A 21931-nucleotide genomic window follows, 5' to 3' on the forward strand; every position below is an offset into this window, starting at 1 on the left:
TGGTTCCATATCATTTAATGCGCAGCATATTCCAATGGGAAGTGAAAGTGATAACCTCAATGAGTATTAAAGCAATACAAAAACAGAGCTAACTGGAATTGCAGGAATACACACAACATCACAATTTGTAAAAAAAAAAAAGAATTAAATAAGAAAATGGATAGAGATATAAATAAAACATTTTATATATATATATATATATATATATATATATATATATATATGCACACACATACCTTTAATTCATAGATTCCTTTTGTGTTGCAACCCCTTAATTCACATAGTTTTTCAGCTAAAAGCACAATACTCTTCTAGTAACTTTTAAGGATTGTGACCTTCAATATCTCTCTTGAAACAAATTATCTTTAAATCAACGTTCACATAACAGAGAAGCTTGTATTATTTTATTTTTTTACCTCAGTCTCTAACGTAGACATTCTCAGCGGATTGTTTTTATTTTATTATTTATTAAGTAGTTGCGAAATAAGGAGTATTTCCAAAAAGATAAGAGAACGCTATGTACAGTGGCGTGCCAGAAGGACGTGCTCTACCTCCTTTTCGGCGCGGCCCGGATTGTTTTGTGATCACGGTTAATCGCGGTTAATCCGCCGATCTCGTGCAATCTCAAGGTGTTAACTGTGGATGAGTGACAGTGCGGCACAGCTATTGCAGGGCAAGCCGCTGCGGCTGCTGTCGCCCCGGCATTCACACCAGGATTTGCCCTGATCTTTGTAAACACCCAAGTTTCTCAAATTAGCTCCAAGCCACTCAGACACCAGCCCCAGTGGACAGTGGGATAGTAGGGGGGGGTCAATGGCGAAGCATCTCGCTATTGTAAAGGGGACTCCTCCGATTGGCCCGTCGGCTCCGAAAAACGAGATGTGAATGTTCTACGTCAAAAAAATGGTATTACTTTTTTTAATTTTTACGCTATCCTGTTGGGTCGGGTTCATTTCGCCCCGTGGTTCCAACAGGAAATAAATGGATTATTTGCCTGGATTCTGATAACAACATTCGCTACAGTCCACTAATGGACGCCAAGAAAAGTCCAGTGCAAATGTGTTGACTTGCTTCACACAACTTTATTGCCACTACGGTTTCACAAAAATAAGATTTTTCTCACTACACTATATCGTTTGCAAAGAGGAGTATTATACGTATGTCGGCACAGAACAGATCTCCTACTCGGAGTCACCGGCCTGAATGAAAAGAGAAGGGAAGGGAAGAGAGGGAAAATGGAGAATTTGATTATTTGTGATATTATTGGAGATATTACTGTTCTTGTTCTAAATGTAGCTTGTACCTTCCCCACATCTCTGCTCTTGGCTCTTAACTTGCTGATTTGGGATTCAGCGATGTCCGCCCGCTCCTCCGCCTCCTCCAGCTCGTGCTGCACCTTCCTCAATTTCGCAACGTGAACATTGGCTTGCTCCTCCTGCAGAAACCAACCAACACATCACGACGCATCATCACGCATTTAATATCTAATGACGGCATTTTCTGACTGGATTTGTTGTTCCGTGGGTGCGATATTTCGGCTCTTACGGCTTCCTCGGTCTGACGCTTGTAGGCCTTGACCTTGAGCTGCAGCTTGTCCACCAGGTCCTGCAGCCTCAGGATGGTCTTCTTGTCCTCCTCCGTCTGATAGCTCAGCTCCTTCGTTCTCCTCTCATACTTACGGATCCCCTTGATGGCCTCCACCCCTCTCTTCTGCTCGCTCTCCACCTCTCCCTCCAGCTCGCGCACCTACGGCAAAATGGCCGAGCGGTCAACGCCGAGCCGGAGCCTCAAGCTTCCGAGATCCAAACAGGGAGGACAATGTTGGTCCCAGCCGTACCCTGGTCTCCAGTTTCTGGAGCTGCTTCTTTCCTCCCTTCAAGGCCAGGTTCTCTGCTTCATCCAGACGGTGCTGCAGATCCTTAATGGAGGACTCCAGGTTCTTCTTCATCCTCTCCAGGTGACTGCTGGTGTCCTGCTCCTTCTTCAGCTCCTCGGCCATCATAGCTGCCTGCGATTCCACAGTGAAACAGCGGTGGGCCAAACAAAGTAAGCTCGAAAATGATCTTTGCTTTTGAATATCCTTCTTACGAAAGTCTCTAGTCACTAGTCATTTTTCTTGACATTTTTTTATTTTTTTTTTTCGAGTGGAGATGATTCAGGTGCTTTCATTTGAAACGGTTTCAATCAAAGAGGAACTTCACACTAGAGAGAATAATTTTGGATTCCTCGGGCTCCAGAGAAGTCTGTTTTTTGAGCTGCAAACTGAAATGTATGACTGTTCCCTCCGGTCATAAACATCCGGTATCAACATTTCATTTTAATGAGATCAAATCCGCATTACAGATGGTAAGTATGGCTTAGCACCAGCAACAGATGTAAATCAGCACAAAGCTGACGTAGATTAGTTATTTTAGTGGCTTTCTCGGTCACAAATTCACGCCTGTTTTCGGACTTTTCAGAATGGAGACACGGTGTTAATTAAAATGACATTGGATCATACATGCCGACATTCACATATTGTTTTAACGGGCCACAGTCACTAAAAACTCCCAATTATAAAACGAAAGCCGCTCGGGCAAAAGACCCGAAAAGGCACTTGTTGTCATATTTACATCGGTGATGGCCTTCTTGGCTTTCTCCTCTGCGTTGCGAGCCTCTTGGGTGGCGTCGTCCACCTCTCCCTGAAGCTGACTGACGTCCGATTCCAGCTTCCTCTTGGAGTTGAGCAGGCTAGTGTTCTGTGAGAAAGCGATGGTGACTTTGCAAGGTTTTACTCAGCGGGGGGTGAGGAAGGGACGGGGGGGGGTGCCTAGACCCTCAGGTGTATCAGCCATGTTCATCACCTGGGAGTGCAGCAGCCCGAGTCTCTCACAGGCGTCGATCAGCTCCTGCTCAGCGACCTTGCGGCTCCTCTCGGTTTGCTCCAGAGCGGCCCTCAGCTCGTCCACCTCGGCTTGCATCAGGTTGTTCCTGCGGTCCGCAATGGCCATTTGCTCCCTCAGGTCCTCCTGGCTACGCAGTGCTTCGTCCAGGTGCAGGGTTTGCTCCTGGGGGAGAAGGAAAGCGTCGGGGGGAAAAAAAGGGGAGGCTTCGGAATGCTGCGACTCGCCGTGATACCCGCCGGTGTTGAGCCGCACGCGTCCTACCTTGAGGTGCGCCTGCATGTTGCGCAGCTGCTTCTGCGCCTCCGCGGCCTGCCGGATGGCGTGGCTCAGCTGGACCTCCATCTCATTGAGATCGGTCTCCATCTTCTTCTTGATCCTCATGGCGTCGTTCCTGCTGCGCGTCTCGGAGTCCAGCGCCGACTGCATGGTCTCCACGGTGCGCTGGTGGTTGCGCTTCAGCTGCTCCATCTCCTCGTCTTTCTCGGCGAACTTTCGGTCCACCTCCCCTTTGACCTGGGCGAGCTCCAGCTGGATGCGAAGGATCTTGGACTCCTCGTGCTCGAGAGAGGCCTGGGATGAGGATGAGGATGAGGATCAGAATAAATCCGCCGATACCCAAGATGGAACAAGATGTGAGTATGTATCTCTTCATTTTCACAAAGGGGTATTACTTCAGCCTCCTCCAAAGCCGACTGGATCTCCGTCTTCTCCGTCTCCGCTTGCTTCTTATTCTTCTCCAGCTCGTGCAGGACTTTGCCGTTCTCCCCGAGTTGCTCAGTGAGGTCAGATATTTCCTCTAAAAAATGTAAAGAACAGAAATGTCAATGATGAGGCGATCCGGGCCAATCAAAACCCATTCTGTTTATGTCAAATCATATTTAAATCATGTTCAAATGGTGGTTTCCGTCATTCATAACTCAACCTCGCTAGTGAGAAACTCGTCACTTTGCTGCAGCCTCTCGCAGCTTCTCTTAACCACAGTCCCACCAGGCAGAGTTTCAAACCGTGAAAAAAAAGGTCAAATCTCTTACAAAGCCGTGCACTGTCAAGTACGCACGTTGCAGGTTTTTGTTCTCTCGCTTGAGGACCTCCAGGTGCTCCAGAGCCTCCTCGTAAGAATTCTTCATTTTGAAGAGCTCGGTGCTGAGGGAACGACACTCTTTCAGTGAGCCCTCCAGCTCCGCCTGGCTCTCCTCGAACTTCTGCTTGCACTCCGTCAAAATCTGAGCAGGGATTCAAAAAAAGTATTCCCTCGTTCTCTCATCGTCGCCAAAGTTGCCATTGCCGGCGACTTGTACATGGTGTCTACCGTTACCTTATCAAAGTTTCTCTGCTTTTTGTCCAGGGCGGCCGCTTGAGCATTGGCCCTTTCTACGTCGACCATGAGGTCCTCCACCTCCCCCTGCAGCCTCTGCTTGGTTTTCTCCAGGGAGGAGCATTTTGCATTCACCGCCTCAATGGTCTCCTCGGCGTCCTGGAGACGCTGGGCAAGCTTTTTCCTGGAGAAAGCAAAATGACAGCCCCGCCTCATTCATTGTGAAACGACATCCGTGACCTAATTTGGCCAGGGAACGTAATTTCTGGGGGATCCCGACGAAGATCTAAAGGTTTTTCGATTCTCACTTGGCCTCTTCCAATTCGTCTGTGCGCTGGATGGCATCGGTCTCGTATTTTGCTCTCCACTGGGCCACCTCGCTGTTGGCCTTGGACATGGCTCTCTGGAGCTCCGCCTTGGCCTCCTGCTCCTCCTCAAACTGCTCCCTCAGCAGGTCACAGTCATGGCGAGCAGATTGGAAGGCGTGGGCGAGTGCATTCTTTGCCTGTTTGAAAGATGTTTTTTTATCTTTTTTTTTTCTGATTTCGACAGTGGAGCTGATATTCGAATGGTTCAATGTAAATCTGCAGTAAAAAGCATCTCATATGGGTAGAGGTTAAAGAGCAAAGTGGTGAAGCAGACCTTGGTTTCTTCCTCAACCTGCCTCTTCAGTTCCTCCGTCTGTTGAGTGAAGGCGAGCTTAGCCCTCGACAATTGGGAAACAATTGTGTCCTTTTCCTCGAGATGACGGTTAAACTCACCTATGGATATATAAATAAAGTTATTTATTGAGCTGCCGCAGTCTCTGAAAACATTATCATCAATCATACCGTTTTCAGTCTGAAGTCTTGCCCTTTGAGCATTTAATTCAGTGATCAGGCGGCTGTTCTCGTCATTTTTCGTCTTTAATTCAGACAGCTGGTCTTCTAGGGAGCGGCACAGTTTCTCATAATTAGCCTGAAAGATGAGGGAGAAAACTGCTGTTACGTTCAGTGTGTCCAGCACGCCGGTCTGCCCGTCGTCAAAATCCTGGTACGCTCCATTGCTACCTTTGCCTTGCCAATGGCCTCTATGTTGGTGCACAGGTCATCGGTCTCCATCTTGAACTCGCTCTTCTCCTTCTCCAGCTTCTGCTTCACCCTCTGCAGGTTGTCGATCTGCTCGCCCAGCTCGGCCATGACGTCCGCGTGCTTCTTCCTCAGGGCCGCGGCGGTGGCCTCGTGGTGCAGCGTGGACTCCTCCAGGTCCCGCCGCAGCTTCTGGAACTCGGCCTCCCGCTTCTTGTTCATCTCGATCTGGGCGGCGGTGGCCCCGCCGGCCTCCTCCAGCCTCTCGCTGATCTCCTCAAGTTCCCTGGAGAGGTCAGCTCGCTGCTTCTCCACCTTAGCCCTGGCCACGCGCTCGGCCTCAATCTCCTCCTCCAGCGCTTCGATACGGGCCTTTCCAGTGTAGAACATGACAAGTTAAAATGATTAAAAATAAAAAAATCTTATAACAATAACTACAACTTTGATGATCATCTTCTCTGTCCTATAGTACCTGGAGCTCCTTAATCTTCTTTTGAGATTGTACAGCCATACTTTGCTCGTCTTCAATTTTGCATACAAGTTGGCTGAATTCAAAGTCTTTCCTGAAAAGCGTACAAAACCAAATCACACGGTTAAAGCATAAGCGAGTTTAGCAGCTCAAAAATTGTATGATACACTGTATAAGAAGAAGAATGTATTCGACTGGAGTCATTTGATGCTTACAAAATGCTTAAAGTTAAGACCATATTTTCTCAATTTCAAGTTGAGACGACATAAAAATAAAGCTTGTTTTTACAAATAGAAGGCATTTTTAAGTTGATCCGATGACAATGAATTTTTATACTCGGGTGCATTTTGTTCCTACTTTTTAAGACGCTCCTCCAGCTGCTGCTTGTCATTGTCAAGATCCATTATGGATTCCTGCGATAACTTCAGGTCTCCTTCCAGCTTTCTTTTGGCCCTCTCTATATCCAGCCGCATCTTTTTTTCTTGCTCCAGAGAGCCCTCGAGCTATCACATTGGAAATCACTGTTATCACAGTTGTGGCACAAAGTGCATGAAAGTCGTGTTTTTTTTTTTCACATGCTGATGCTGTTGGACTCACATCATCAACCTGCTGCTCCAGTTTGACCTTGGCTTTGGTCACGCTGTTAGCTTTGTCCTCCTCTGCCTGCAAGTCGTCCAGCGTCTGCTGATGGGCCTCTTGGAGGGCGGACTTCTCCTTGGACAACCTGACAATGGTGTCGTCGAGGGTGGACATCTCCTCAGTCAGGTTCTTCACCTGAATTCACCGGCGTAAGTCACATGTTTAGTTCGACATTTCCCCCGGTCTCGCGGTCCGCGTTGTTCAGAGGGGACGCTTACTTTGTTCTCCGTGGCGTGTTTCTCCTTCTCCACTTTGGCCAGGGTGAGCTCCAAGTCATCGATGTCTTTCTTCAGCTCGGAGCACTCGTCCTCCAGCTTCCTCTTCTTGGCGGTCAGCTCTGCGTTGACCTCCTCCTCGTCCTCCAGCCTCTCGCTCAGCTCTTTGGTTTTGGCCTCCAGCTGAATTTTATTCTTTATCAGACCCTCGCACCTCTCCTCTGCGTCCGCCAGGCCCTCGCTTTCCTGGTGCCGAATTTCACAGATTTGTGAGGAACGGTTCCGTTTGGTTTCGCGATTTATGACCTCCGGGTAAAAATGTTCGCGAGTACTTACGGACTGAACCTGCAGACGCAAGTCGTTTTTCTCCTGGAGCAGGGAAACCATTTTGGCTTCCATCTCCTTCCGTTTGGCCTCGGCTTTGGCGAGGTCCTCCTGGCACTTGGCAAACTCCACTTTCATGTTGGCCATCTCCTTCTCGGTCTCAGCACTCCTCAGGAGTGGCTTGATCTTGAAGTACAGCTTCATCCACGGCCAGTGTTTCACATTCATGAAGGAGCGGATGTTGTACTGGACAATGTAGATGGATTCCCTGGGAAGAGAACCCACTTAGTACAGCGTCAAATAAAGAGATGTGGTAAAAATGCAGCTGAAGTGTGAAGTAAAAAGCTTCAACCCAAATAGTTTCAGTAGCCACGGGTATATCTTAGAGCAAGAAAGTTCTGTTTTCCCAAAGTTCTGCGTCTCCAAATACCTCCTCTCCATCATTTTCTGAAACTCCCTCCTTCTGAGGAAGCCACGGCACAAGGCTTGAGTAATGGTGATGAGAGAGGCCAGTTTCTCATCCCTCATCTCCTCAAGCAGGCCCAAGAGCCCTGCTTTGAAGAACACCTACAGTACAGGTAATAAATGTTCAGGAATCAGCACAAGCCACAGAGGGACAGGTTGTTGTTTTTTTTAAACACACAATGAGTTACAGGAGCTCTAACGGCATTTGTGACATTTAAAATAACTCACCTTTGTATGACCAAACTTGTACTGAGTGTGGTCCACATCGATAGAACCCAAGAGCTTCTCGGCAGCTTTCTTGTTATCGATGAATTGGCCATCGGGTATCACGCTGGCATTCAATACTTTGTACCTAAAGAGAGAAAAAGAAATTCATTTAAAAAAAAAGAAAGAAAGAGAAAACACATTTCACACAAAGGGGTCTAAAGCTTTGTATTTGTACCTTTGCTTGAAGTCTCCATACAGTATTCTACTTGGGAAGCCCTTTCGACAGATCCTGATTCCTTCCAACACACCGTTGCATCGGAGCTGATGGATAACCAGGTGGTTCTCCATAATACCTGAGAAAGCACAAAACCAGGTTATAATCAATGCACTGAAACTTACGTTGATTAATAACTAATGCTACTTTAAAAAAAAAATGTTATTACCTGGAGTTTTAGTTTCATTTGGAATCAGACACCTCACAAAATGGGGATGGGTGCTCCTCAGATTGGTCATCAGTTTCCCCAGGTTTTCCTATTCAAGGGTATCAATAGCATCACTACAGATCAGGACCATGGCTGATATCACACTGCGATTTCATTTGTGAGTAAATGTTATCGCCATTTTAAAATCATGCAATACAGCACACTTACCCTGAAGAGGGCTGACACGGTTTGGAAGGACGAGCCCTTCTTCTTGGAAGATTTCTTGGCGCCACTTCCTCCGCTGTTTTCTGCAGGAGAAAAAGAGTTTCCCTGCATGGGTTGTTTCTCAAAAAATCATGAGGCAACGTTCTCCGAATGGCTAGTATTTCCCCTCCGTCGTGCTCTTACCGTCAGATGAAGAGTAGCTACAGTAGAGGAACACCAGCAGCTTCAGACCGGCCTTTTGGTAGAGCTGGACCACAGTGTCATTCAGGGGATCCTTGTTCTTGTCCAGCCAGCCTGTGATGCTGTAGTCCACGGTGCCGGCGTAGTGCACCAGGGAGAAGTGCGCCTCCGCCTTGGTTTTGACCGGCTTGGGCTTATGGAAGTTGTTGGACTTTCCGAGATGCTGGTCGTAGAGCTTGTTTTTGAAGGTGGTGTCTGACGCCTTTGGGAACATACACTCCTCTTCGAGGATGGAGAAGATGCCCATTGGCTATTGAGGAAGTGGAGAGTAGAGATTCAAAGAGATTCAAGAGATTTATTCGTCACATACATATACATACGTTCATATATATATGCAGGGAAATGTCTTTGCAACGCACCCGGAGATTATGCACAATAGTTACTAAACCGAACATAATAGCTTACCTTATTCCTACCTAGCAACTAACTGAAACTAACTGATTCCTAAAACATAATGGTCAGCGGTGGCTCTTCCAAGAGAGAGAGAGTGAGGGAATAGAATAATATCAATAAAATAAAATACAAATAAAATAAGACCCAAAAAGATACAAAATAGAAGGGAAAGTGCATGTGAATAAAGTGAGTATGGAGATAAATAAAGTGAGTATGGAGATAACGGTAACGGTAGAAATGCAACAGTAGGTTAGTAGATTAGGTTTGTAGAGTCATACTGTATATACTGTATACTGTATATCAACCAGCCTACCTTTTCAATGAGTTCTATACAGGCGGCTAAGTCCATTCCAAAGTCAATGAACACCCACTCGATGCCTTCCTTCTTGTACTCCTCTTGCTCCAGCACAAACATGTGGTGGTTGAAGAACTGCTGCAGTTTCTCATTCGTGAAGTTGATGCACAGCTGTTCCAGACTGTTGTACTGCCAAGGAAACAAGTGCCTGTCAGCCAAACATCTCTTTAATCGTGACAGTGAAATGCCGTCGCTTTGTTTGCATACGCACGTCAAAGATCTCAAACCCGGCGATGTCCAGGACTCCGATGAAGAACTGCCTCGGCTGCTTGGTGTCCAACATCTGGTTGATGCGAATGACCATCCACACAAACATCTTCTCGTAGACGGACTTGGCCAAAGCACCGATGGAGTTGTAGACCTGCGAGGAGGAGGCGCTTCAGTCAGTTCGCAAACACTTTCAAATAAGGCCTCACACTTAAACGTGAAATCGTGCTTATAATCACGCTATAAAGACACTGCAACCAGATAAATACAGAATTGTAATACTTAAGCAAAGGACGTCAAAAAATGAACTAAATGATAATAGGATCATGAAATAGGATTGTGACAATATTTAAGATAAGACAAGATAAGATAAGATAAACCTTTATTAGTCCCACAACGGGGAAATCTACATTGTTACAGCAGCAAAAAGTGACAGCAGAAGAATAGAGAGCATATCAGGGTAAGCACTATAAACAATGTAGAATATATAGAAAAAAACACCATAAATAGCAATCAGAGTACTAAGCGTATATTTTGACACATTGCACATCGGGGATTGTACTTTTTCATTTTTTTTGATAAAAAAATTGCACTTGGATTTTCCACAGTTGTGTGTGTGTGTGTGTCTGTGTGCCTGCGTGCGTGCGTGTGTGTGTGTGTGTGTGTGTGTGTGTGTGTGTGTGTGTGTGTGTGTGTGTGTGTGTGTGTGTGTGTGTGTGTGTGATCTACTGGCTGCGCTGTTGGTTATACAGTCTGACAGCCGCAGGAGGGAAGGACCTGCGATAGCGCTCCTTCATTTAAATAGCAAACCCATCGCCTACTTAAGAAAAAAAACAACACTTTTAGAGTTTAACATGATGTCATTTCAGCCTAAAACATGAATACATCATGAATACATCATGAAATAAAAAAAAGCAAACGTTCAGCATTAATTCTCACAGGTAAGGTGTACCTGTTTGTTTTTTTTACGTGGTTAATTCAGGCCTTGGTCATCGTCTAACAGTCTGCTTATATGTTTAGAATGTGCTTTCTCTAGTTTCCTTCGGTAAAGGTTTGCATCGTACCTGCTGAACAGTCTGGCTTTTGGTGACGTACTCGTTCCCGACCTTGACTCTGGGGTAACACAACGCCTTCAGCAGGTCTGCAGAGTTCAGGCCCATGAGGTACGCCGCTTTGTCAGCCACTGAAAAAATGACATTTATGGGAATAGTTACGATGAAATAATTCCACCTATTTCGTAATTCCTCTGTGGAATCCCCCACGTTGAGACTGCGAGAGACGAAAAACCGAGACAAAAGGAGCAGAGCGCCGGGAAAGCGGCTGATATTCACCCTCCGTTCCATCCGGCTCCGCCTGCTCCTCTCTCGGCTTCTGCTTGAACTTCATGTTCCCGTAATGGATCACTGCGCCGGTCAGCTTGTAGATGCCGATCTTCTCCTCGGCGGTGAATCCCAGGATGTCCACGGCACTCTGAAACCGCGGCGATGGCGGGGTTTAACGGCAACTCTTGCAGGGATTAAAGCAGCGAAAAAGAGTGAAAGAGTCCCTCACATCGGTGGCCATGAGTTCTTCGCTGTCGTTGATGCTTCCCACGCTGATTTCCCCCTGGCTCACAAACGGGTAGTCGAAGGGGTTTGTGGTGATGAGAAGAGTCTCTGAACGATAAATAAATGTGCACTTTAGAGTTGCATGACAAAAAAAAAAAAAAAGACCCCATCAACAACAACAAATGAATCAAAATCCTTTTGATTGGTATTTTTACCTATCAGCTCAGGCTTCCTGTTGGACATGATCTGGTAGAAAATGTGATAACTCCTCTCTGCGACCAGCTGAAACGTTACCCTGGATTTTTCCAGCAAATCTATCATAAAAAAAAAAAACAACAGCCAAAAAACAACAGTGTTGAAAAGACGAAGACGCTGTGTTAAACATGACATAGTAACACGTGATGCGACTCACAAGTTTCAATGTCGGCAGAAGCCAGTTTTCCTGTGGTTCCGAAGTGGATGCGTATGAATTTACCCTGCAGGGGGACAAAACCCGATCTTTATGCGTGAAGAGATCAGGACGGGGACGGCGACTCACGGAACAACGGAAACGTCGACATGGGCGCTCACGAAGCGAGAGGAGTTGTCGTTTCTGACGGTCTTGGCGTTTCCAAAGGCCTCGAGCAGCGGGTTGGCCGAGATGATCTGGTCCTCCAGAGTGCCCTGGAGACCCGGGGAAGACACCAACCGGCCTCATGTGAATGTTGATTGAAAAGCAGCCGACCACGTCGACCGCTCCAGATCGCGATTCGAATGGATGGATTACGACCGGAGGTTACCTTAATTTTGCCAGAGGCGGCGAGATCTTTCTTCCTGTCCCCAGACACTGCGATTGTCGCAAAGTACTGGATGACACGTTTCGTGTTCACAGTCTTACCTGCACCGGATTCTCCGCTGTGGAACGGTGAAGCATACGCCCAGAAAACATTCGGCGATCATTTGCACGTAGCATCAAAGGAAGTAGTTGTGTATTACAGTCATCATTATTGGTCTGGTTGCGCAGCTTACGTGATAAGGATGGACTGGTTTTCTCGATCTAAAAGCAAAAACCATCACAGACAAATGGCGAAGTTGTACATTCTATCAGGGAAACAAAAGCAATGCAGATATTTAAAGTGGTAATCCGTAAGATTATTTTGTGTAAAAAAAATAAAAAAAAATAATAATAATAATAAATAAATACAATCCCATATTTTATATTTATCCCACATTCGTTAATCTGGCACTTTTTAAGAAACGTTAAATGTGTTTGCGTTATATGCCTTGTGATTAGGCACTCGCCGGGACTGTTATAGCTGTGGTTAATAAACTGTTCATACGGATGGAGGTTTACAGAAAAAGAACAGCACCCTGGGATGAAAAAGGTGAAAAAACATTCTCTATTAGTGCAACCCACCCAACATGGACGATCTCACGGCAACCACCGCTCTCCACAAGTCGGGTCTATTTACCGGTCAGCATGAACTGATAGGCGTTGTCGGAGATGGAGAAGATGTGCGGGGGCGCCTCCTGGCGCTTTTTCCCCCTGTAGGCCACCACCACCTCCTGTTTGTACACCGGCAGCGACTTGTAGGGGTTCACCGTGACACAAAAGAGACCGGAATAGGTCTAAAACAAGAACAGAGATTGACGCGGTCAGTACGCTCCCATTTTAAGAACGGGCGGAACTGACCCTGCGACGAAGCCGTCGCATGTGAGCCGGGATCTAACTCGGCTCCGCGCCGGCCATCGGCCGGGAACGGCCGTCACGGAGTGACTCCTCACATAGATCATCCATGCGGCGTAGCGCTCTTTGAGGTTGTACAGCACGGAGGCCTCGTTGAGGTGGGTCAGCATGGCCATGTCCTCAATCTTGTCAAACTTCGGCGGGTTCATGGGGAAGACTTGGTCATCCTTCACCGTTACAACCTGCACCGGACAAGAACAGCCATGAAACAGCCCTTTAGTCCTTTAGGTCGGGAATCCAAGCGGCTACAACTAACTTGCATGTCGTCGAAAAAACATTTTTCATACTAACTTCAGGCGATATGACTTCGAAAAAGTGGACGAATAAATCCATCATATTTAACTTACTTGTCCCGCGTCGGTTTTAACCGTCATTTTCCCGCCGTCTTTGCTTTGCAGAGTGCCTTTGACGTAGAGCTCCTTGGGGTCGTTGACAAACACGGCTGTTTTGGCGTCGAACGGCTGGTTCTGGGCCTCGATCCGCTCCCGTTCGGGCTTCCTCAGGTACGGAGCAGCCTCCCCGAAGACGGCCATTTCTGCGTCCGAACTCATCTTTGCACCACACCCCAGGACCCGGGGGTTACCTACGAAAGCGGAGAGTGAAACAGTACTTTGAATTTCGATTGAAAGTCTCTGGGCTTCTTTGGAGAGGGGGGACTTGTTTGAACCGTCACCTGGAAAAAACAAAAAAAACAACAAAAAAAAACCTGATCCAGAAAACAAATTGAAGTGTCGGGCAGAATCTACCACGGAGGAATATACTCACCGTGCAGAAGTGTGAGCTGAAAAAATGTCTAAGGCTTTGACCCTTACCTCTTTTATAGGGTCCAACCTCTCTCTCCCTCCCTCCCTCCCTCCCTCTCTCTCTTGGAAGAGCCACCGCTGACCTCAAATTTATTCCAGCCCCCTCAAACAAACACGGTTGGAGGGAGGTGACGAGGACAGTATGTGATGTTACGTAAAGTGCCGCAAGGCCTTTGTTATAAATGCATGCAGCTCAAGAAGTGATTGGGGTGGTGTGGGTGCAAAATGGGGAGGGGGGGTGCTCAGCTTAGAGATAAAGCTGTCTGGCCGAAAGGGTCTCGGGGATGCTGCAATGCCCTAAGCACGCGGGGCCCACTCCATGACTACCAGTGTAATGGGGTATCTTCTATTGTTGGGAGAGTGTCTTCGACCTCTGACTTTGCAAGATTATATCCCAATGCGGTGAAGGCGTATTTATATTCGGCGTCATGGAAACACGTCTAAACTGTAAACTGTCGAATCTGACCCAACCCTCGTACTATTTTATGATTAGAAACCTGCAGGATGCGAGCCTATGCACGGCTCCAACTGTGAAGGTGCTGAAGGTCGTAGGTTGTGATACACAGGGTTGGGGGAGCGGTAACGTTTGTGTTTATCTTACACTCGCACCTCAAGAACCTCTCCCGCGAGTTCTAATCGCGCAAATCTCCTCACCGGTGCCTCCCGGGGTCTTATTGTCTGTTTTGAAGTCTCACAACAAAAAAGAATCCGTGATCTCTGGGATTGCTATGATAAGGCTTATAAATAAAAGGCGTGACTGATGCACCCCTCCATAGAAATTCCCTCAGGATCTTCCTGGGGGCTTTGGAGATTACAGCGGACTAATGGTCGTGTCCTGCCAACATCTTCCTCTCAACCAACTTTGAGGGACACTAGAGGACACCACACACACACACACACACACACGCGCGCATACACACACACACACACACACACACACACACACAAGTGCGCGCCTGGGGTGAGAATGTACAATTATAGCACAGGAAAGAATAATTGTTGTCATTTCTCGAATGAGCTAATTAACGTTTCCAACACACTTCGGCCCATTTAAACCCTCACCGAGAAGAGGGGGAGAATTTTAGGCGACAAAAAGACGGATGGAAAATACGGGCGTGAAAGGAATTGTTAATAACTAAACGACAATTACGCCACCTGGAGATGAAGCATCGCATTCGGGCCGTCACATAATTGTAGATCAATGTCATGAAAACCAGATCAAGGCTATAAAGTGACAGAGCGGTGATGAATCATGAGCAAGCAGCCATGAAGCTTAATGGACCTCCGTCTCCAGCGAGGGCTTCTTCTTGAAGGGGGGCTGTGATGGATATAGCATCATTGCCTCATCACTCAAGTGTGCATTATCACGTCGTTATAATTGGACCTTTAAAAAACTGTTCATTATGCGCTTTGTAGCAGATGTTGGTGTTGAATGTCTATGAAAGCGGTGTTCCCCGACAGCCCGAGTTGTGCGCAGGCTGTCCCTCCCAGACAATGACGCGCGCCTCCTGCTGCACAATGAACGGTCGCGATACCAACGTTTCACAACAGAATCTTTCATGCAACAGATGGGAAAATCTCACGGCTTACGAGTAAATGTCAAGTCAAGTTCAAGTTGTCTAAATAAAGCGCCGCTAAGCAGGCATCAAGTCGTGCATTATCTGCCACGCATTCTGGTTTGATATCATTTGATGGAAAACCCGAAGCGAAACCTTTCGCCAGCGCTCTCCGGGCTCGATCTTATCTCAAATGATCTTTTAATAACTTACCATTAATTAAACGTGTAACCAACATTGAGGTGATGACATTGATGCCCCATATGTTAGGATGAGGTGTGCACTGCACGACCTTGGAGAAGTTGTATGCGGGCAACATCACGGTCAAAAGCCAACAAGTATGACATAATTGCCATATAGATGTCGGCAAAAGACTGATGAGCATCAATTGCCTCAGAAATGTGCAAACGTTGTCATGAATGTGGCCTGGAAGCTGCTCAGTGTGGGGTCAGCCCTACACAACGCAACTGCGAATGACAGAAACTGCATATTTTTTTATTTTATTTTTTTTTTAAGGCCGTTCCTTGCATGGCCTATACAGTAGTATATTCCATAGTTTATTCCAACATAGAAAATCAGAAATACTTAAGAGAATGTGTAGCGCAGTGCCCTCTAGTGTTTCCCCACCGTGAAAAAGCACAAAACGAAACCGCGTCATTGTTTTCGTTTTCAGGCTTTTTTATTACACCATTTGATATTTTTTTTTTGTCGGCACATCTTTGGGAATGTGTCCTTTATTACTGTGCCACTGGAAATCCCACGTAACATTCACTACATTTATTACACTTCACTGCATATACGTATGAAAGTATGTATATGTATGTGACAAATAGAAAATCTTGAATCTTGAATCTTGACTATGCTGGGAAAATGCACCGGTTGGTTTCCACAAACGTAATGCTAAACATAAGGAAATAAGACGGGTTTTTTTTTTTATCATTGTGGCTGAATATCATATTCATAGATCTAAACGTAGTCATTCTAAATCGCTATTTAGCTCTTCTCCGTTATTTGTTTCGTACTACAATCCACCGCCCACGGTTTTTGTTTTTTTTTGGTGAGGGTGGTAACTCGGGGCTGGAGAAACATGTGAAAACCTCATGTTGGATTGAAACTCTCCTCTACATTGTGGTGCGTGACACGCCGTGTCATATACTGCATTGCACTCCGGGGGGGGGAAAGATAGTATGGCCGAGAAAGAGAGAACAAAACAACAATTCAACGAGGAGCGCGTCCTTCGGGTTGATCTCTCTCCGGGAAACAGCCCCGCGAACACCAAACCCGCTCGACCGGCGACGAGGAACCAGCCGCTCGGTGGCGCGGCGCACAAACAGGAAGTGATGCCGGCGGGGGGACGCGCGTCCGTCGGAACAGGCCGGGTTCCGTTTCTTTTGCGGGAGGCAGGACGCGCCATTAACGCGTTTTAACTCGTCAACAAAAAAAAAAAAAACGCGTTCGCCTGTCACCGATGCATTTCGAAACGCACGGCCCCGCGGCGAAGGGCGGGCGGCGAGGGGCCGGGGCATGGTGTTCCTGAACAAAGTGGGCGTCCCGCGGAACTTCCAGCGACTTCCTGCGCGTAAGTACAGAGCGCTACCCGGCGACACCTGCAGCAAACCCCGGGCGACGATGGAGGCTCGCTCCCAGACGCCGCTTTTCACGTTCGGGGTGATCGCGGACATCCAGTACGCCGACATAGACGACGGGTTCAACTACACGAGGACGAGGACGCGCTACTACCGGAGTAGCCTGCAGCTGCTGCGCAGGGCCTGGGAGAGCTGGACGGCGGAGGCGGCGACCGCCGCCGCGAAGCCGCGCTTCGTCCTCCAGCTCGGGGACCTTATCGACGGCTATAACAAGCGCGACGACCGCTCGGACCGAGCCCTGGACACCGTGATGCGGGAGTTCGCCGCCGGCCCCGTGCGGGTCCATCACGTGTGGGGCAACCACGAGTTTTATAACTTCACCAGGGATAAGCTGCTGCGGTCGGAGCTGAACAGTATGTCCGGCTGCGACGGCGGGACGGGGCGAGGACCCCGGACCGCCGACATCTACGCCTACCACTTCAGCCCCGCCGCCCACTTCCGGGTGGTGGTGCTGGACGCCTATGACGTCAGCCTGCTGGGGCGAGTGGAGGCGAGCGCCCGGTACGCGGAGGCGCTGCGTCTGCTGATGGAGCACAACAGCAACGACGAGCTCAACGAGCCCCCGGGTTCGTTTCCCTCCCCCCCCAATTTGTTTTGTTTTGTTTTGTTTTGTTTGGTTTTAAGAGCCGGTTCTTAGAAGGCTCTTAAAAATATCAAAGTCCAGAGCGCGCCCCCCCGCCCCTTCCTAGGGGTTCGTGGGGGAATTGCAATCATTATAGACACGTCATTATTCTATATTCAAGGTGTTTTATTTTACCAACATTTCAACTCTGCTAATGATGTTGAGTTTCTTTTGTGGGATCTTTTACTGTTTGTGGACAGTTAATTATAGGAAAATACGTACATCATTTAGACAGTATCTTATGTTATACATTTTATGTACAACTGTCTTCTGGGGTGTGTGTGTGTGTGTGTGTGTGTGTGTGGGGGTGGTTTATTGTTGTTTTAGGTGTATTATATATTGGCAATTTATTTCTATTCAACTTTATTTTGTTTGTATATGGCCAATCTCGTTCCATTTTATATTCATTACAGTATTGCGATTGCCTGTTTTTTTCTGATGTGTACTGCTGTGACGCCGACGATGCCACATATGAAGTATCTCATTAAATTTAGTCTTCCAACGGGGCCATGTCAGTAAAAAAAAACAAAAAAAAAAACTGGTTGGGTTCCCCTTGCCCCACTTATAAGACAATAAAATAAAATGTTGTACTTTTCTTCGTGCTTTCAGCGTCAGAGGGTGTCGAACAGAGGTTTGTGAAGTTCAACGGCGGCTTCAGTAAAGACCAGCTCGACTGGCTTGACCAGGTGTTGACTCTCACTGACGAGAATGGGGAAAGGGTCACCATTGTTAGTAAGTATGCGCAAGGATTTGAAATGACCGAGACTTGCAATTAAATGCCGATCAGACGTCGAACGTTTCCGATTTGTTGCTCCGCTTGCGCCCGCCGACAGGCCACCTCCCGGTGCACCCCGGTTCGACGGACCCCGTCTGCCTGGCGTGGAACTACGAGGAGGTGCTGGCCCTGATCCGGGCGCACCGCAGCGTGGTCTGCTTCATAGCCGGACACGACCACGACGGCGGCTACCACAGGGACGCGGCGTCGGGCGTGCACCACCTGACGTTGGAGGGCGTCGTGGAGACGCCGCCCGACAGCGACGCCTTCGGCACCGTGTGCGTGTTCGAGGACAGGATGTTGCTGAAGGGGCACGGGCGGGTGGGCGATAGAGAGCTGCTGTTTCCGTGACGGCCAAAGTGGTGCAGGTGGCGCGAGGTGGCGCTGAGAGGCCTTGGGAAACGAATAAGATTGAAGCGGCACTGACATTACGTCAACATTTTTGTTTACAACCTTCCAAAAATACTGCGATGGGGATTATTATGTATTCATAATCTGCACCAGACAAATACGCTGGGATTCTGTCGTTGTGTTGGGGGCTATGGTTTCAAAATGGGAATTACCCCATACCATACTATTATTTAGACTGTATTCTCTTATATTTATAAACATTTTTAGAAGTTTGAGATATTAAATCACAGAAAGATGGGTTTTTTTTAAATTATTTAATAATGCAGTTCATTGATGGGGTGATAGGCATTTTAAGGCAAGTGCAATGTAAAACATGTTACACGGAGTACGGTCCACAATAAATTACTTTATTTCTCATGTGCGCTGCATATTTATCATCCCTTCCACACCAAACACACACACAACTTATTTCTCCTTTTAACAATATAATCAAATATTTGAAGGGATTATTAAGCCTCAGGTGAATTTACTGTAAGTTTAAACTGCATTTCATGTTTTTACCTATCTTGTCTATTGTTTACAGTGTTGCTGCTCAGTGGTTCATTCATTCCCTGCATTTCATGGGGACCAATAAAGACCAATCCCAAAAGATGGGTTTTACTCCACATATGTGTTACTCATACTCCAGTACTATTAAGTTTATTAAATAACACAATGTACAGCATCATCATTTTCTTATGGAAAAGTATCAGGTCTTTAGCTGACACCGGTAGAGTAACTTGGATTATTGATTGAATTGATTATATGAATTGATTATATAACTGGGCACTATGTGACAGTTTTTTTTTTTTTACCAGTTTCGTAGCCTTTATGCGAGTAGAATTCAAAATAGATTGAATAAAGGAAGTATTATCTTGTTGAGAAACAAAACAAAATGTTTCCTTTTTCATATATTTACATGAATATACATTACATTATATAACATATGTACAACGGCAATTAAAAAAAAGAAAAAAATAAATCTTCCCGCGTGGGCAATACCACAATAAATGCAATACTTCAAAAATGGTAAACATTTATATCGATATAATATAATCAATAATCGTGATTAATTATTCTTAACGGATCCCACACCAGTGACCCCACCACAGGGACCCCACACCTGTGAGCCCACACCTGTGACTCCACCACAGGGATCCCACACCTGTGTGCCCACCACAGGGATCCCACCACAGTTATCCCACACTTGTGTGCCCACCACAGGGATCCCACACCTGTGAGCCCACCACGGGGATCCCACACCAGTGACCCCACCACAGGGATCCCACACCTGTGAGCCCACACCTGTGACTCCACCACAGGGATCCCACACCTGTGTGCCCACCACAGGGATCCCACCACAGTTATCCCACACCTGTGTGCCCACCACAGGGATCCCACACCTGTGAGCCCACACCTGTGACCCCACCACAGGGATCCCACACCTGTGTGCCCACCACAGGGATCCCACACCTGTGAGCCCACACCTGTGACCCCACCACAGGGATCCCACACCAGTGAGCCCACACCTGTGACCCCACCACAGGGATCCCACCCACTGACCCCACCACAGGGATCCCACACCAGTGACCCCACCACAGGGATCCTACACCTGTGACCCCGCCACAGGGATCCCACACCTGTGACCCCGCCACAGGGATCCCACACCTGTGAGCCCACCACAGGGATCTCACACCTGTGAGCCCACACCTATGACCCCACCACAGGGATCCCACACCTGTGTGCCCACCACAGGGATCCCACACCTGTGAGCCCACCACAGGGATCCCACACCTGTGACCCCACCACAGGGATCCCACACCTGTGTGCCCACCACAGGGATCCCACACCTGTGAGCCCACCACAGGGATCCCACACCTGTGAGCCCACACCTGTGACCCCACCACAGGGATCCCACACCAGTGAGCCCACACCTGTGACCCCACCACAGGGATCCCACCCAGTGACCCCACCACAGGGATCCCACACCTGTGAGTCCACCACAGGGATCCCACACCAGTGACCCCACCACAGGGATCCCACACCAGTGACCCCACCACAGGGATCCTACACCTGTGACCCCACCACAGGGATCCCACCCAGTGACCCCACCACATGGATCCCACACCTGTGAGCCCACCACAGGGATCCCACACCAGTGACCCCACCACAGGGATCCCACACCTGTGAGCCCACACCTGTGACTCCACCACAGGGATCCCACACCTGTGTGCCCACCACAGGGATCCCACACCTGTGAGCCCACACCTGTGACCCCACCACAGGGATCCCACACCTGTGTGCCCACCACAGGGATCCCACACCTGTGAGCCCACACCTGTGACCCCACCACAGGGATCCCACACCAGTGAGCCCACACCTGTGACCCCACCACAGGGATCCCACCCAGTGACCCCACCACATGGATCCCACACCTGTGAGCCCACACCTGTGACCCCACCACAGGGATCCCACACCAGTGACCCCGCCACAGGGATCCTACACCTGTGACCCCGCCACAGGGATCCCACACCTGTGAGCCCACCACAGGGATCTCACACCTGTGAGCCCACACCTATGACCCCACCACAGGGATCCCACACCTGTGTGCCCACCACAGGGATCCCACACCTGTGAGCCCACCACAGGGATCCCACACCTGTGAGCCCACACCTGTGACCCCACCACAGGGATCCCACACCAGTGAGCCCACACCTGTGACCCCACCACAGGGATCCCACCCAGTGACCCCACCACATGGATCCCACACCTGTGAGTCCACCACAGGGATCCCACACCAGTGACCCCACCACAGGGATCCCACACCAGTGACCCCACCACAGGGATCCCACACCAGTGACCCCACCACAGGGATCCTACACCTGTGACCCCACCACAGGGATCCCACCCAGTGACCCCACCACATGGATCCCACACCTGTGAGTCCACCACAGGGATCCCACACCAGTGACCCCACCACAGGGATCCCACACCAGTGACCCCACCACAGGGATCCTACACCTGTGACCCCACCACAGGGATCCCACCCAGTGACCCCACACCTGTGAGTCCACCACAGGGATCCCACACCAGTGACCCCACCACAGGGATCCTACACCTGTGACCCCGCCACAGGGATCCCACACCTGTGAGCCCACACCTATGACCCCACCACAGGGATCCCACCCAGTGACCCCACCACATGGATCCCACACCTGTGAGTCCACCACAGGGATCCCACACCAGTGACCCCACCACAGGGATCCTACACCTGTGACCCCGCCACAGGGATCCCACACCTGTGAGCCCACCACAGGGATCCCACCCAGTGACCCCACCACATGGATCCCACACCAGTGACCCCACCACAGGGATCCTACACCTGTGACCCCACCACAGGGATCTCACACCTGTGAGCCCACCACAGGGATCCCACAC

The 21931-nt window shown here is 48.6% G+C and overlaps 2 protein-coding genes across 2 annotated transcripts; one reads left to right on the forward strand and one right to left on the reverse strand.

Annotated features, from left to right (window-relative positions):
* Nucleotides 1–1181: 1181 nt before the first annotated feature.
* Nucleotides 1182–13252, reverse strand: LOC307245354 (myosin-1-like; the record flags this gene model as incomplete). Its single annotated transcript, XM_080020885.1, has 38 exons — nt 1182–1199; nt 1304–1435; nt 1546–1746; nt 1838–2008; nt 2613–2738; nt 2844–3047; nt 3147–3455; nt 3557–3681; nt 3943–4108; nt 4201–4384; nt 4509–4705; nt 4843–4961; nt 5031–5157; nt 5250–5639; nt 5740–5830; nt 6094–6239; nt 6334–6510; nt 6594–6836; nt 6927–7182; nt 7345–7481; nt 7608–7731; nt 7822–7939; nt 8030–8117; nt 8237–8316; nt 8417–8723; nt 9180–9350; nt 9433–9582; nt 10493–10611; nt 10760–10898; nt 10980–11083; nt 11191–11289; nt 11388–11451; nt 11546–11638; nt 11755–11869; nt 11984–12011; nt 12427–12583; nt 12740–12883; nt 13049–13252. The coding sequence occupies 38 exons, from the start codon at nt 13250–13252 to the stop codon at nt 1182–1184; spliced, it is 5823 nt and encodes a 1940-aa protein (XP_079877011.1).
* Nucleotides 13253–16464: 3212 nt separating this feature from the next.
* On the forward strand, nt 16465–18871 carry adprm (ADP-ribose/CDP-alcohol diphosphatase, manganese-dependent). Its single transcript, XM_080021767.1, has 3 exons — nt 16465–17272; nt 17938–18060; nt 18162–18871. Exons 1-3 carry the CDS (start codon nt 16585–16587, stop codon nt 18452–18454), a joined length of 1104 nt encoding a protein of 367 aa, XP_079877893.1. The 5' UTR covers nt 16465–16584; the 3' UTR covers nt 18455–18871.
* The last annotated feature ends 3060 nt before the right edge of the window (nt 18872–21931 follow it).

Source organism: Zeus faber (genome assembly GCF_960531495.2).
Source record: "Zeus faber genome assembly, chromosome: 20".
In the NCBI taxonomy this organism is placed as follows: domain Eukaryota; kingdom Metazoa; phylum Chordata; class Actinopteri; order Zeiformes; family Zeidae; genus Zeus; species Zeus faber.